Source organism: Podarcis melisellensis, assembly GCF_964234715.1.
Source record: "Podarcis melisellensis genome assembly, chromosome: 10".
Classification (NCBI taxonomy): Eukaryota; Metazoa; Chordata; class Lepidosauria; order Squamata; family Lacertidae; genus Podarcis; species Podarcis melisellensis.
In genome coordinates, this window is record NC_138542.1 from 74,547,163 (window position 1) to 74,562,934 (window position 15,772).

The window sequence follows — 15,772 nt, forward strand, 5'->3', positions numbered from 1 at the left end:
GCGTTATGAACAAACCACCACCAAAAAAAGGATAATATGTAACTGAAAAAGGAAAAATAAAGTAACTTTCTTCTCCACCTGATGACTTCTTCTGCCTCCTTTATTTCCTTGTTAACTGCATCAGTTTTTTTTTAGTAAACTTAACCAATATTAAATGTTGTTTGTATTCTTTTTAAACTTGTGTTATTATAATCAAAGCATCTTAAGGATTTGATGTGGGGACAATGTTCTTCGAAATATAATCTACAGGTGTCCCGTTCTTTGTTAAATTTTTGGATCGACCGGTCCCTGACCTTTTCTGTCGTGTTTGCTAATTCTATATACAGTGGTGCCTTGGTTCTCAAATGCCTTGGTACTCAAACAACTTGGAACCCAAACACTGCAAACCCAGAAGTAAGTGTTCCGTTTGGCGAACTTTTTTCAGAAGCCGAACATGCTCCGTTTTGAGTGTTATGATGAGGTGTGTCTGTTTTTGCTATTTATTTTGCGTTCTTGTGGGTCTTTTTTTGTTTTTGTGACTGTGTAGAACCCAGTTCAGCTATTCATTGATTGTGTATATTGATTATTGCTTTCATTTTATGGATCAGTGGTCTCGTTAGATAAATCTATGTTAAATTGCTGTTCTGGGGGTTGTTTTTAAATTTTGAGGTATTTTGTAAAGAGATACAGTCATACCTCATGTTACGTTTGCTTCATGAGATGTTTTTTCAGGTTGCGTCCCGCAGCGACCCGGAAGTACCGGAAAGGGTTACTTCCGGGTCTCGCCACTCACGCTAAATCACGCTTCGTGCTTGCGCACAAGCGCCAAATCACGCCACACACCTGCGCAGACACGGCACTTCAGGTTGCGGGCTTTTCATGTTGCGAACGGGCCTCCGGAACGGATCCCATTCGCAACCAGAGGTACCACTGTACATTAGAACTGAAAAATATATAAAATGCTATAATATAAAGGTTAGTTTTGAAAGCCAAGAGGTGGGAGGGAAAGAAGTCAACAGGCTCTAAGGAGCCAAAGAAGTGGACAAGAATGATGTGATTATATATGTTTAAATGGAAAAGTAATAAAAATTATTTTTAAAGAAAGAAAAGAAAGAAGGCAGCAGGGACACTGCCGAGGCCTTTCCCCCCAAAGACACCGCTTCCCCCTTTACCTGTGAGGCACTCACCTGTACCCAGCCTGAAGGATCTCCCAGACCAGAGAGGCAAGTCCGATGGCCGCCAGAGGGAGGGTAACCATCCGCAACCACAGCGTGAACTCGTGGTAGGTGAAAGCTGGAGAGACAGAGAAGTCGTCCACGTACGTGAAAAAGCCGGGAGCAGGGGCGACAAGCCCCCAGCCCAAATCCCGAAGGACAGCGAACTTCAAACTAAGAATCAGAGAACAGTAGGCATCCCTATGGTGTCTCCCTGCCTATTGATAGCAGGCAGGCAGCTTCACTACACTTTTTTCGGGGCCTCCTAAAAACGTTTTCGTTCAGACAAGCCTCTCCTGATGTTTACAGAGTTGGTGCAAGCTCTGTTTTCGGCCTATCATCATTTTAACTTCAGGAATGCATTAAATTATTGTTGCTCTTTTTTCTGGGTGGCAATTTTATTGCTTTATCTTATTTTTGTAAACCGTGTTGAGTGGTTTTTTTATTATTAAATAAATACAAGCAAGCAGTGTACACATTTTATGAAAAAGAGAATGTTCCCACGAATTGAACAAATTTCCTTTATGGTATTCAATTTTCCTGGTGCCCAAATTGGCACATTTTGACCTTAGATCATCAGGATTGATTTCCAGACCCTTGGTCATTTTGGTTGCCCTCCTCCACCCACCTTGCAGCTTGTCAACATCCTTCTGAAACTGCGGTGCCCAGAACTGGACACAGCATTCCAGCCGTGGTCTGACCAAAGCAGAACAGAGTAGGACCATTACTCCCTTTGATCTGGACTTCTGTTGAAGTTACTGTTCATTGTCATCAATGGCAAAAGCCATACATTCTTTCCATAGGAAAAAAACAGTGCAAAGCCCTTCACTATTTATATGGATATTCTCAGGGCTGGATTTAGGTTTGATGAAGCCCTCAGCGACTGAAGGTAATGGGGCCCCTGATATGTCCAGCTGTCCTTTGTCAACAACAAATTGTCACTGTTTTTGTGTGTGGAATATATGCTATATGGTACAGTGGTGCCCCGCAAGACGAATGCCTCGCAAGACGAAAAACCCGCAAGACGAAAGGGTTTTTCGGTTTTTGCGACGCTTCGCTAGACGATTCTCCCTATGGGCTTGCTTCGCAAGACGAAAGCCCATAGGGAAATCTCCATGGACCTATTTTAAATGCTGGTGGTGGGGAGCAAAGCCTTCCCCCCCCCTCCGGACTTCAGAAGAGGTCCAGGAAGGCCAGCGGGGGCGAAAGGCTTTGCTCCCCACCGCCAGCATTTTAAAAGCGGTCCGGGATAGCAGGGAAGCGCTTCCCGCTATCCCGGACGGCTTTTGAAGGCAGACGGGGGGGGGAGCAAAGACTTTTGCCCCCCGCCCGCCTTCAGAAGGGGTCCTGGACCTCTTCCGAAGGCGGGTGGGGGGCAAAAGTCTTTGTTCCCCCTGTCTGCCTTCCCGGGGGCTTTTAAATCGCCCCGGGACTGTCCGGGGCGATTTAAAAGCCCCCGGACGGCTTTTGAAGGCAGGCGGGGGAGAGCAAAGACTTTTGCCCCCCGCCAGCCTTCAGAAGAGACCTCCGCCAGCCTTCAGAAGAGCCTACACAACACAAAACACTGTTCCTGTAAGCAGGTTTCCTTTTGTTTTTTATCTTAAATTTTGGAAATGTACATCCAGGTTTTCTTTCCTTTAATTTTTTTGGGGCCCCCAAGAGAGTGGGGCCCTAAGGTATAGCTCTAAGCTATAGCTTGTTTAGCTTATACGTGAATCTGGCACTGGCATATTCTATTTTCATTCTGCCACGATTATGGCAGCAATTTGCTCCCCGACGTTCCTTTTTAAAAATTCTTTATTACAAAATAATTTACATAGAACATAAACACAATGAAAAACAACAAACAAACAACACCTCATTTGACATTATATACCCTTTAACTTCCGATTCACCTCAGTGTGCTTTTTATACCTTACTTGTCAATACGCACTCGATTTTTTATTATTCCTTTTGGTTAATTATCAGGGAGGGAATTTTTATAATTTCCTTAAACTTCAAGATTCAGTCCAAATCTGTCAGGAGATTTGTGCTATTACAGTACTTTTTAAGATATTCTTTGAATATTGTCCAAATGTTCATGGTCCAACAGAAAACAGTAAATACCTGATGAAGAGAGCACAGCAGAGGTTATATTTTCTGAGAATCCTCCCGAAAAACAATCTCTCAAAGGACCTGTTGATGGCATTTTACCATTGTACTGTGGAGAGTGTATTAACTTATGGTCTGTGTGTGTGGTTTGGGAGCTGCACGGTCAGGGAAAAAACAATGCTGTCCAAGGTTGTAAAGACTGCGGAGAGAATAACTGGGTGCACTCTTCCCACCTTGGATCAAATCTACGCTTCCAGGTGTCATAAGAAAGCTGCAGAGATAGCGCAGGATAGTGCGCACCCCAGAAATGATCTCTTTCAGCTTCTGCCTTCTGGAAGAAGGTCCAGGGTTATAAATGCCAGGACTTTCCACCTGAGAGACAGTTTCTATCCAAATGCGATTTTGGTTTTAAATGCAGTGTAAGGTAGTCTCTATGGGAGTATACTGTATTTAATTATGGGGTATCAAGAGTTTTTAGGCGCAAACCAGGCTGGGATAGCTGGGATAGCAGGCTTGTTGGTTTTTGAATGTCTGGTGTAGATTTTTTCAATTTCATTGTTCTGTATGGGGCAATGACAATAAAGATTATAGTATTATTGTATCGTATGTTTACTAAATTTCTGGTTAGAATTTCCTCTTATTCTCCCCGTCATCCTTGCAAGTTGTGAGTATTCTGACGTTTCCATACCTGCCTTGGACTCAATCAGCTTCTTCTCCCAGTTGACCTTCAGGTCGAAGTAGAGAGCTGTCCAGTAGACCAGCAAGCCATAGGCGCCCAGTTCGGAAAGAAGGGACATGACGGATGCCAAGCTGGGTGGCCAAGCTGCGGAGAAGAGACGACACGGAGCAATGCAAGGACGGAGGGGTGGGCATGGAGGGGCCGTGGCCACACACCCCTAGATGGGTCACTGGGCAGAGCGGGCGTAGAGACTGACTCAAAATCCTCACCCGCTTTGAGGGAAGAGCGTTTCATGGCTGATTCAGCAGCCCGGACCCCCCACTGGGGGAACTCAAAATACAGTGGTACCTTGCAAGACGAATGCCTCGTAACACGAAAAACTCGCAAGACAAAAGAGTTTTTCGTTTTTTGAGTTGCTTCGCAAGACGAATTTCCCTATGGGCTTGCTTCGCAAGACGAAAACGTCTTGCAAGTTTGTTTCCTTTTTTGAGCCTTTTTTGAGGTTTTTGAAGACTTTGGTGATTTTTGAAGCTTTTCCAAAACTTCTTTTGCAGCCATTTGGTAAGTTAAACTTTTAAAACTTTTTTGGGGGGTTTTGGATTGGAATACGTGCTTCGCAAGACGAAAAATTCGCAAGGCGAAAAAACTCGCAGAATGAATTAATTTCGTCTTGCGAGGTACCACTGTATCTATCTTCCTAGTACTTTGGGGGACAGGAGGAGGGTGGGTGTGGGGGACTCCCTGGTCCTGAATGGGGTAACTGTGCCCCTGAAGGACCAGGAGCACAGCCTGGGAGTCATTTTGGACTCACAGCTGTCCATGGAGGTGCAGGTTAATTCTATTGTCCATGGCAGCTGTTTGTCAGCTCCATCTGGTACGTAGGCTGAGACCCTCCCTGCCCACGGACTGTCTCGCCAGAGTGGTGCATGCTCTGGTTATCTCTCGCTTGGACTACTGCAACATGCTCTACGTGGGGCTACCTTTGAAAGTGACCCGGAAACTACAACTAATCCAGAATGCGGCAGCTAGACTGGGGATTGGGAGCGGCCGCCGAGACCACATAACCCCTGTCTTGAAAGCCCTAAATTGGCTCCCAGTACGTTTCCGAGCACAATTCAAAGTGTTGGTGCTGACCTTTAAAGCCCTAAACGGCCTCGGCCCAGTAGACCTGAAGGAGCGTCTCCACCCCCATCGTTCACCCTGGACACTGAGGTCCAGCTCCAAGGGCCTTTTGGCGGTTCCCTCCCTGTGAGGTGAGGTTACAGAGAACCAGGCAGAGGGCCTTCTCGGTGGTGGCGCCCGCCCCGTGGAACGCCCTCCCATCAGATGTCAAGGAAATAAATAACTATCTTACTTTCAGAAGACATCTGAAGGCAGCCCTTTTCAGGGAAGGTTTTAATGTTTAATGCTGTATTGTGTTTTTAATATTCTGTTGGGAGCCGCTCAGAGTGGCTGGGTATAAATTGTTGAAGTTGTTGTTGTTAAACATTAACAAAACTTTAAACATTAAAAAGCTTCCTGTTACAGGGCTCCCTTCAGACGTCTTCTAAAGGTTGTACAGTTACTCTTCTCCTTGACATCTGTTGGGTGGGTGCAACCACCGAGAAGGCCCTCTGCCCGGTTCCCCGTAACCTCACTTCTCGCAGTGAAGGAACCCAAAACCCACCAAGAAAGACAGTAACACAACATTTGAAAGAGCAACCATGAAATGCACATTGATTCAAAACCCAATGAAAACTATTTGGCTTAATTCAACACTGGAGGGGGGATGACGACTTGATCTGGTGGTGCCAGATTCTTGAACTCTAAGAATTTTCTGCACCCCCAGTGCCCCCTTGCCTCTTAGTAACCTCCCAGAGGGCACTACCACCCACATGGGTATCAGATGATGCAGACCTGTCGCTAGCGCTGGACCCATTTTACAGAGCCACGGAGACCAAAGCCACTTACCGGTTGCTGTTTTCTTCCGGCCGTGGCCCAGCCACATTCCCAGGTGTTCGTCATCCAGCAGCGAGAAGCTCAGCACGATGGTGAGAAGGTTGAAGAAGTTGTAGTTCCCCGTGGCGATGATGAGGAGCTGCAGGAGGACCTGGAAAGGGTTTCGGAAACCTGTCGTTATGATCTTAAACCTAGGTTTTAAAAGACAACCCACCCACCCCACAACCGAACCAGATGCAAAGGGACAGGGAAAGGGTCTGTATAAAGAAGCTCGTTTATCAGGGCCGAGAATAGATGTATTTGCAAGAGACTCTCCACAGCCCGGCTGAAAGTTTGAGCGGATTACACCGATCTTGGTCCAACTGCACTGGCTACCAATTAGTTTCCCAGCCCAATTCAAAGTGCTGGTTTTGACCTATGAAGGCTTAAACGGCTCAGGACCGCAAGACCTCATGGACCGCCTCTTTCCATATGAACCCACCTGGACCCTGATATCATCTTCTGAGGCTTCCTCCTTGAGAGGTCCGGAGGGTGGCAACACGAGAACGGGGCATTTTCTGCAGTGGCTCCCTGTGCATGGAATGCTCTCCCCAGGGAAGTTCGCCTGGCGCCTTCATTATACAGTCATACCTCGGGTTACAGATGCTTTAAGTTGCCTTTTTTTGGGTTATGGACTTGCCGAAACCCAGAAGTACAGAAACGGGTTACTTCTGGGTTTTGGCGGTCGCGCACGTGCAGAAGCGTTAAATTGTGCTTTGTGCAGAAGTGCTGAATCGCAACCCGCGCGTGCACAGACACACCGCTGCAGGTTGCAAATGTGCATCATGTTCGCAACCCGAGCGTCCACTGTTACTCCTTTGGGCGCCAGGCAAAAACCTTCCTTTTTAACCAAACCTGATTGACATCCTATGTCCTTTTAAAAAGTGGTTCGTTTTGGGGGGTTGTTATTGGGCTATTGTTCTTATTTTGATTTTATGTATTGTGATCTTTTCTGTGAACCGCCCCGAGACCTCCGGGTATAGGGCGGTATATAAATTCAATGAATGAATGAGGTTGTCTGTGGCTACCTGGCTGTAGAAGGCAAAGAGGCGGAGCCGTCGCAGAGGAGCGAAGAAGAGCGCCGGGATGGCTATCTCGATGACGTAAGTGGCCACCACGCTGAACTTCTGGAACCAGACGGGCAGCTGGTGGGCGAACCACGAGGCCGGCGTGGGGATGCACTGGGTCTCGTAGTGGTAGGTTAAAGCTGGGGAGACAAGTGGTTTTGGGGTGCATAAAAGGATCCAGAATAAGAGATTCAGATGGCAGGAAAGGAGATTCTGACCAAACATTCTGGCCACAATGTGGGATGTAATCCATTGGACCAGTCAAATGCAACATTCCTTCTTTCCCTAGAATGGGCACAATTAGTGGGACATGGAGTCGGTGCAACTTCCTGTTTCACGGCATGTGACCTGGGAGATGGACATGAAAATAACAGGATACATTTATCCGAAAGTCTTCAAACTTACATGACCCTTTAAAAATTAGCTGATGAAGGTGAATACATCAAAACAGGGTTTCTAATCCATAATTGACTTCTGTTCCATGATTGAAACTAAGCTGTTCTTTTGCTGTCTGACGGCTCTCAGCCAGCAGCACACGAGTCCAGTCTCCACATGAGAAGCTCAGTTTCTTTCTGTAACTACTAAGTAAAGCCTGACTTTCAGGGATCAAATCGTGAACTGAAATGTGAGTAAACCTTTTGTTACCTTACTCAGAAAGACTCTCATTTCTTTATTCTTTTAAGAGGGATTAAAGGGGACACCAGGAAATAATCTTAACTAGGAGATTCAAACGAATCTGCAAACTAGCTTCCACCTGTATCACTTCACTCGCGTGAGGGAAAGAAGGATAATACGTATTCAATACATCCTTTCCAACTAGCCTTAACATTCCCACAAACAAGAGCCGTTCAAGGTTTACTGCCCCTCCCTGACTTTATAACCCTACGGCTTTCAAATCCTTGCTTCTTCATTTCGCTGCCGCGACCCCTTTTTCCGCGAGTTCCCCACTGACCTGTGAGCCCCCACCAGGTGGGGCAGCGGCTGGTCAGCTTCACCACCCCCGAGGCAAACATGAGGCGGAAGAGCAGCCAGCGCAACAGCCAAAAGGTCACCCCGTCGTGGGGCCGCCAGGCCGTCGTGCGCCACTTGAGCAGGTGCAGCGGGGCCACCAGCACCGCCAGGAAGCCCGTCTCCAGCAAGAGGCTGTCCCTGGGAGGGGGAGAAAGATACGGGGAGGTTGGGGGAGAAATCAGGGCAAGCCACCAGCTCTGAGATGCCGCCCTACACACAGACACACAGGGTCAACGCCTGGGCCTCATTTATTACAGAATGTTTAAGACAACTTTTGTTAAAGGACCAAAAGCCTTTTTGCTAGGTATTACAGGTCAAAACTTTCCAAAACAGTGGAAAAGACTATTTATGTATGCCACAACAGTGGCTAGGATTTTACAAGCCCAAAGATGGAAAGACGACAAGATACAGTCATACCAGGGGTTACAGATGCTTCAGGTTGTGATTTTCAGGTTACGGACGCGCCGAAACCCAAAGTACCGGAACGGGTTACTTTTGGGTTCCGGCGCATGCACAGAAGTGCTAAATCGTGCTTTCGCATGCGCAGAAGTGCCGAATCGCAACCTGTGCATGCGCAGACGCGCCACTGCGGGTTGCGAACTTGCACCCCGCACGGATCACGTTCGCAACCCGAGCGTCCACTGTACCAACCAAAGTAGAATGGCAAGAAAAAATGATGCCGTAGGTGGAAATGCAGAGCCGTCTTTCCCATAGGGCTTTGGGGTTGCGTCGTGCCAGCCTCTCAGGGGCGTCCCAGCGAGTGGGGGAGCTGCACGGCTTTGCCGGGGGGCTCCCGTTTCCCTGCACGCACGCCAGCTGCGCCCCGCCCACCATACGGCTGGCGGGCACGCAGCTTCCTTCCCAAGCCTCTGCGAGAATCGCTCTCCTCCCGAGGAGGCTTGGGAGGGGTGCAACTTCACTCCCATGCCTCTGTGGGGATCGCTCTCCTGCAACCGCATGGGGGAGAGTTGCGCCCACCCCGCCATGGCAGGCAGTGAGCAGCTACGGCCACCTCAACACTAGCCGTGGTAATTTGGGGGAGCTGGGCGGATATTTGCACCCCGGCGCCGCATCTAAAGACAGCCCTGCTGAAATGGGAAAACTAACTGGAAAACTAAGAGACAAGGACCGTAGAGACTTCAAAAAGGACTGGGAACTCTTTATGTTGTACTTACAGAAACATTGTAAAGAAATGGACTCACTAGCAGCGTTTAAACACTTACAGTTAAGAAAACAAGCATAAAAGTTAAGAGGTAATAATGGGGAAATAATAAAGGGTAAGACGTAATACGAAAAAATACGGCACAAAAATGGTAAGATTACGATAATATTTAACTAAAACATTACAAAATTAAGGTAAAAATAAAACAGGGAGGAAAAACAAATATTCAAAGAACCAGAAGAGGAAGTTGAGGGAAGTCACAGGAGAGGGGAGGGAGATAGGGATTTATAAATTATTTTTGTGACAATAATGATTGTGTTGAATATCAAATTGTAAAACTTAATAACAAATATTTAATCTATTATTATTATTTAATTACATTCGTACCTTGGTTCTCAAATGCCCTGGGAGTCGAACGTTTCAACTCCCAAATGATCGAAAACCAGAGGTGACTTTTCCGGTTTCCAAACGTTCTTGGGAACCTGAACGTCCGACGTGGAACTTCCTGCAACTGATCAGAAGGTGTGCCTTGGCACCCGAACATTTTGCAAAGTCGAACGGACTTCCGGAACAGATTCCGTTTGACTTCCGAGGTACTACTGTACTTATTAAACCTGTACACCACCCTATAACCGTCGATCTCAGGGAGGTTCGCAACAGAAAATTTTTAAAAATATAAATTCTGTCCTCACCACCAAAATGCCAGATTCTGCTTCCAAACAAATGATGGCAAGCTTGCCCAGGGGCTACATCCTGCTGCTCAGCTCCTGACGCACAGCGACGCCACGGCCCACTTTGCAAAGCGGCCTGCCTTCTCTGCTACTCAACATGTAGGAAAGCTTAACCAGGCATCCTCTGTCCCAGATTTTAGCCATCCGTGGTCTCAAGGTTTGGATGTTCACGTTCCGTCCCCCAGTTTAGGCAAACAACAATTGTGGCTGAAGTTAAGGGGCGTTGAATGAATTCTCTGTCCTCTTTAATCCCCTATTTTTAAACGGAAGGCTGAGAGCAGAGGACATGCAACACACACACACACACACCACAGCCTGGATGTCATTTGCAGCCTGGCGTCCCCAGCAGGTCAGAGAAAGGAAGCGCCACACCCAAAGTCTGGATGTTTAATGTTTTATTGTGTTTTTACTATTCTGTTGGGAGCTGCCCAGAGTGGAAACGCAGCCAGATGGTCAGGGTATAAATATTATATTACTATTATTAATTATTATTATTATTCAAGGGACGTGGGTGGCACTGTGGGTTAAACCATAGAGCCTAGGGCTTGCCAATCAGAAGGTCGGCGGTTCAAATCCCCATGACGGGGTGAGCTCCCATTGCTCGGTCTCTGCTCCTGCCAACCTAGCAGTTTGAAAGCAAGAAGTGCAAGTAGATAAATAGGTACCGCTCCGGCGGGAAGGTAAACGGCGTTTCCGTGTGCTGCTCTGGTTCACCAGAAGCGGCTTAGTCCTGCTGACCCGGAAGCTGTACGCCGGCTCCCTCGGCCAGTAAAGTGAGATGAGCGCCACAACCCCAGAGTCCGTCACGACTGGACCTAATGGTCAGGGGTCCCTTCACCTTTACCTTTATTATTATTATGTAATGTGCCACTTACCACTGGAAATACAGGAAGACCTGTCCGACCTGCAGGGAGAGAAAGGGGAGAGCACACATCAAACAGGGTTCAGACCCACTCCATTTCGACTAATTATTTTCTTTGCACCCACCTCCCGGCTGTAGCACTGCTGGCAAAAAACCACCCTGGCAAATCTCACGGTTTTTAGATACAGCCGCTTGCAGATTTCAGTGGCCAGCCCACTAGCGCGACGCCCCTAAAAGGCTCGGGACGCTCCAAATATCTGAAGCTTCGCCTGCTTCCCTACAGACCCTTGTCGGTGCCGAAATTGGCAAAGGGACCCTCTTGGTGGTCCGTCCCCCCCGCCTTCCATCCTCAGAGATTCGGGTGGAGGCAGCCCAAAAGGTGCCTATGCTGTGGGACTCCCTCCCCACAGAAGAACCGTCACTAAGCACTTTTCAACAACTGCCAAAGATGCACCAGTTTACCCTGGCTGTGGACACCCAAGTTGAATACCGTATTTTTTGCTCTATAAGACTCACTTCTTCCCTCCTAAAAAGTAAGGGGAAATGTGTGTGCGCCTTATGGAGCGAATGCAGGCTGCGCAGCTATCCCAGAAGCCAGAACAGCAAGAGGGATCGCTGCTTTCACTGCACAGCGATCACTCTTGCTGTTTTGGCTTCTGAGATTCAGAATATATTTTTTTCTTGTTTTCCTCCTCCAAAAACTAGGTGTGTCTTGTGGTCTGGTGCATCTTATAGAGCGAGAAATACAGTACTTCTGAATATTCCTATTCTTGCGACTGCAATCTGTTAAACTGATTCTATTTTAAGTCAGTGCTTCCCAAACCCATTTGGGGCTACACCCCCTTGGTTCCCTAAACTCATCCCCAGACCCCCCCTGCCCTATTTTTTAATTTTTTTAAAAAAGGCATCATTCAGAAGAGCAATTTGCACAACCCACTGAGGATGATAATAGTGTTAGGTTAAGAAACAGTAAAAGGGTGCAGAGAACTTTAAGGGCTATTTCTGTGAGTTCTGGGTGTGGTTTTCTAGGCTGATTAGACAGATGGCAATATTTATAAAGGATGAAGAAGTTGTAGTTCGAATTTGCCTGCAGAAAGAGAACACCCACACGCTCTGCGTCTGTAGTTTTGTGTAGTGGTAATGAAACTTTTCTTTGCGTATTTTACACCAGCCTCGTGGTCCCGTCATCTGCTTCAGCTTCAATAAATAACACCGTGAAATTCAAAGCAGGAACAGCGAGTTGCACCTTTCTTCGAAACCCAGCTAAAAATGGTTTGGTTTAATGAATTCTGCCAATCTGACGAATTCAATCTGGCGATTCCTGCTTTTCAAAGTCTAACAGTCCTTTACTCCCCACGCCCTTTAAAAATATGCTGGGGAGAGGGATATTATTGGGTTGCCATTTTTATTATGTATTTTGTGTATTGTGATTTTAAAGGTAAAGGGACCCCTGACCATTAGATCCAGTCGTGACCGACTCTGGGGTTGCGGCGCTCATCTTGCTTTATTGGCCAAGGGAGCCGGCGTACAGCTTCCGGGTCCTGTGGCCAGCATGACTAAGCCGCTTCTGGCAAACAGGAGCAGCGCACGGAAACACCGTTTACCTTCCCGCTGGAGCGGTACCTATTTATCTACTTGCACTTTGATGTGCTTTCGAACTGCTAGGTTGGCAGGAGCAGGAGCTCACCCCGTTGTGGGGATTCGAACTGCCAACCTTCTGATCGGCAAGTCCTAGGCTCTGTGGTTTAACCCACAGCGCCACCCGCATCCCTATTGTGATTTTAGCAGCATACAAATTTAGGATACAGCATAAAAAATTAGGGCAGCATACAAATTTCATTTAATTTAGGGCAGTATACAAATTTCATTTATAATACTCCTGAGCTCCTCTGCTGCCCCCTGGCACCCCCCCAATAATCCCATTGCCCCCTCTTAGGGGCACTAGTTCCCACTTTGGAAACCACTGCAATAGGTTGCTTTGACCCTCCCTGAGACCTTGGGGTGAAGGGTGGGCAATAGACCCAACTAAGAATAAATAATAATAATAGGGATGCAAGTGGCAAGCGTGTTGCGCATGCCCGCTCCCTGCGGAACTGTGCCGGTTTGGGTTTCCCCCGATGCTGCATGCAACTCCCCCCCCCCCGTGAAATCTCCACCAAGATCTTCCCGCAGAGGGCTGCACGGCCCGCCAACTGGACCTGCGCCTCGCCCGCCCCCACGTAGGGAGGGAGCCAAGACGGAGGAGAAGGATCAGGGCCGGCTGCAGATTGCTGGCGCTGAACCCAGCTCCCTTGCCACGGGCTCAGATCCAGAGCCGCTCCACCGCCCGCCGCACCCGCCAGGAGGTCCTGGGGGCTGTCAACTCGTGACAGCACAATGGCGTGGGAAGAGGAACCCGGGAGGAAGGAGGGAGAGCGCAGGCCTGGCCCCTTTTTCAGAGGACGACAAGCTCTCGGGATCAACCCAGCGGCTGCCACCTTTGAGCAAAGGATTCGCGATTTGGGGATTGGCAATGGGAGCAGAAGGAGAACCTGAAGGATCAGGCCAATGGCCCATCTGGCCCAGAATCCTGTTCTCACACTCAGGGCCGGATTTCGGTTTGATGAGGCCCTCAGCTCCTGAAGGTCATGGGGCCCTTAATATGTTCAGCTGTCCTTCGTTGACAACAAATGGTTGCTGTTTCTCGTGTGGAATATATGCTATATGGTCATTTATGGACCTCATAGGTATCTCGAGCCATTTGCACATGTTTGCATGCAACCAGCTCATGCAGAATGTAGGCACCCTATATATAGAAAGGAGCAAACCAGGGATATTTGAGGGAGCAGGCGGGGCCCATGACTCACATCACAGGAGCCTCCACAACACACAAACAATGTTGCTGCATGTAGGTTTTATTTCATTGGTTTATCTTATATTTTGGAAATGTACATCCAGGTGTTTTTTTCTTTAATTTTTTGGGGGTCCCCAAGAGAGAGGGGCCCTAAGCTATAGCTTGCTTAGCTTATATGTAAATCTGGCACTGCTGACACTGGCCGACCAGGAGCCTGCGGGGAAACCCAGAAGCAGGATTCAAGCATGAAAGCACACTCCTCTCCTGTGTTTCCCAAGAAATGGCATTCAGAGCATCCTGGCTAGCAGCCACTGACAGCCGTCTCCTCCTCCATGAATATGTCTCAATCTCTTTTAAAGCCCTCCATGTTGATGGCTGTTGATACTTCCTGTGGCAGGGAGTTCCACAGTTTAACTAAGAGGAACTTTCTTTTCTCTGACCTCAATCTTCCACTTCTTTGAATGTTCGTGAGTTCCAGTGTTATGGAAGAGAAAAAGACTTTGTCTATCCGCTTTCTCCACCCCCAGAATAATTTTATAAGCTTTCTATCCCATCGCCGTTAAATTAACCCCCCCCAAAAAAAACTGCACAGGTGAGTCGCCTGCATCCCTTTGGTAATTCTGGCGGCCCTTTTCCTAACCTTCTAAATTCTCAACCTCTCCAAAGCTCTCCCATCCCACTGGCAGAGATTCTCCCATCAACCGGGACGTGGGACACATCTGGGGCTGGGGGCTGGATCAATAGGGCAGAACACAGACCGGAGAGTCTGTGCCCAGAGGGAGATGCGACGACAAGTGCCAATTCTGGTCACGGGAGGATTCCTGAAACGGCCCACCCCTCCCCAGATCTAGGTCAGAGTTTTGTCTGTCCGCTGGAATCCTCTGCGCTCACTCACAGCCTTAAAAGGAAGGAGGGAGAAGAGAGCCTGGCGGAGGAGACTGGAATGTCACTCTGAGATGCTTTAAAAGCAAGGGAATCCCTCTCCACGCTGCGACTCGCCCCTGACCCTAGGGAAGAACGCAGGAACATCTGAAGTGGTACCCAAAACTCTGGATGAACAGTGACTCAGGGCTTGGTCCTCATCTGAAGCCCCTTCCCTCCTGTTTGGGGGTCAAAGCCGGCCTCCCTCCTTTGCTCCAAGGCATCCCGATCTTGGAACAACGCACTACGAAATTCTCGCTCCGTTTTTTTCTTCTGTGTCAGCTGGCAAAAGGTTTGCCAGCTGACCTAGCCGAGCGGGGGGGGGGGGGGCACGACGACGGCGCAGAAGGCAAAGGGAGCACATTTCACGACACAGCCAAGTTGGAACAATTCAAACCCCACACAAAATATTGTGGGGGCTCACTTAACTGTGTTATTCCGCTGACTTAAAGCAGCGGCTCCCATAGTGGGTGGTACTACCCACGGAGGGGGGGGGCAGTGAGATTACCTGGCCGGGGGTGGGGGGCTAAGAGCAAGGGGGCAAGAAGGGGGCACTGGAAGTGTAAAAGCTGATGTCACCGGATCAAGTTCACCCATTGCATTGATTTAAGCTACATCATTTTAACTGGGTTTTGAATAAATGTGCAATTGTTTTGAATTTTACTGATTATTGTTATATAGTTTGTAATACCTCACCTTTCCCAGATAGGAATGCAATTTTACTGTGCTATCCTGAATAATGCTTTTCTTAGGGGAGGGGGGCACTGGGGCAGAGTTTATGCAACACAGGGGTTTTTGACAGCTGCTGGCTTAAACCATTTAACACCCCATCTTCCCACCCAAGAGACCCTAAAGGCTGCTGAGAATCAAGATTTTACACTCAAGCGGGCTCTGTCCAGTCAACCTAAATTGCATTTGCCAACAGCACAGAACGGCAGGCAACGGGTTTCGCCTTGGCCCTCTTAGTTTTTTTCAGTGCTGCACGCTGCCAACCGCCTTCAGCTCTTGGGCAGAAAATATAGGAGTGGGCCGAGCGAAACGATGAGCAACAATTAAGAATACAGAGGCATTTATTTCCAATACAAAGACACCCCCAGCAAGGAAGAGATTTGCTCTTCAAGGGCGTAATTCCCCCCAAAGTAAGCAGCGGCCCCTCTGAGCTCCCGGGGCGAGGGTTTGCACATGAGGAGTCATGGAAGAAAAGGCTCCGCTGCTGGGGAGGTGGGCATTAACGCAGCTTGGCTG

General features: G+C 48.2%; 1 protein-coding gene across 1 annotated transcript in view; it reads right to left on the bottom strand.

Moving 5' to 3' along the window:
• Positions 1-15,772, bottom strand: part of LMF2 (lipase maturation factor 2) — a 32,994-nt gene that overhangs the window by 12,316 nt on the left and 4,906 nt on the right. The window contains exons 3-8 of the mRNA XM_081926971.1: positions 10,787-10,815; positions 7,960-8,156; positions 6,969-7,147; positions 5,914-6,052; positions 3,973-4,107; positions 1,167-1,272 (exon numbers count right to left, since the gene is read on the bottom strand). Of these exons, the coding sequence (XP_081783097.1) occupies positions 1,167-1,272; positions 3,973-4,107; positions 5,914-6,052; positions 6,969-7,147; positions 7,960-8,156; positions 10,787-10,815 (785 nt within the window). The remainder of the gene's footprint in view (positions 1-1,166; positions 1,273-3,972; positions 4,108-5,913; positions 6,053-6,968; positions 7,148-7,959; positions 8,157-10,786; positions 10,816-15,772) is intronic.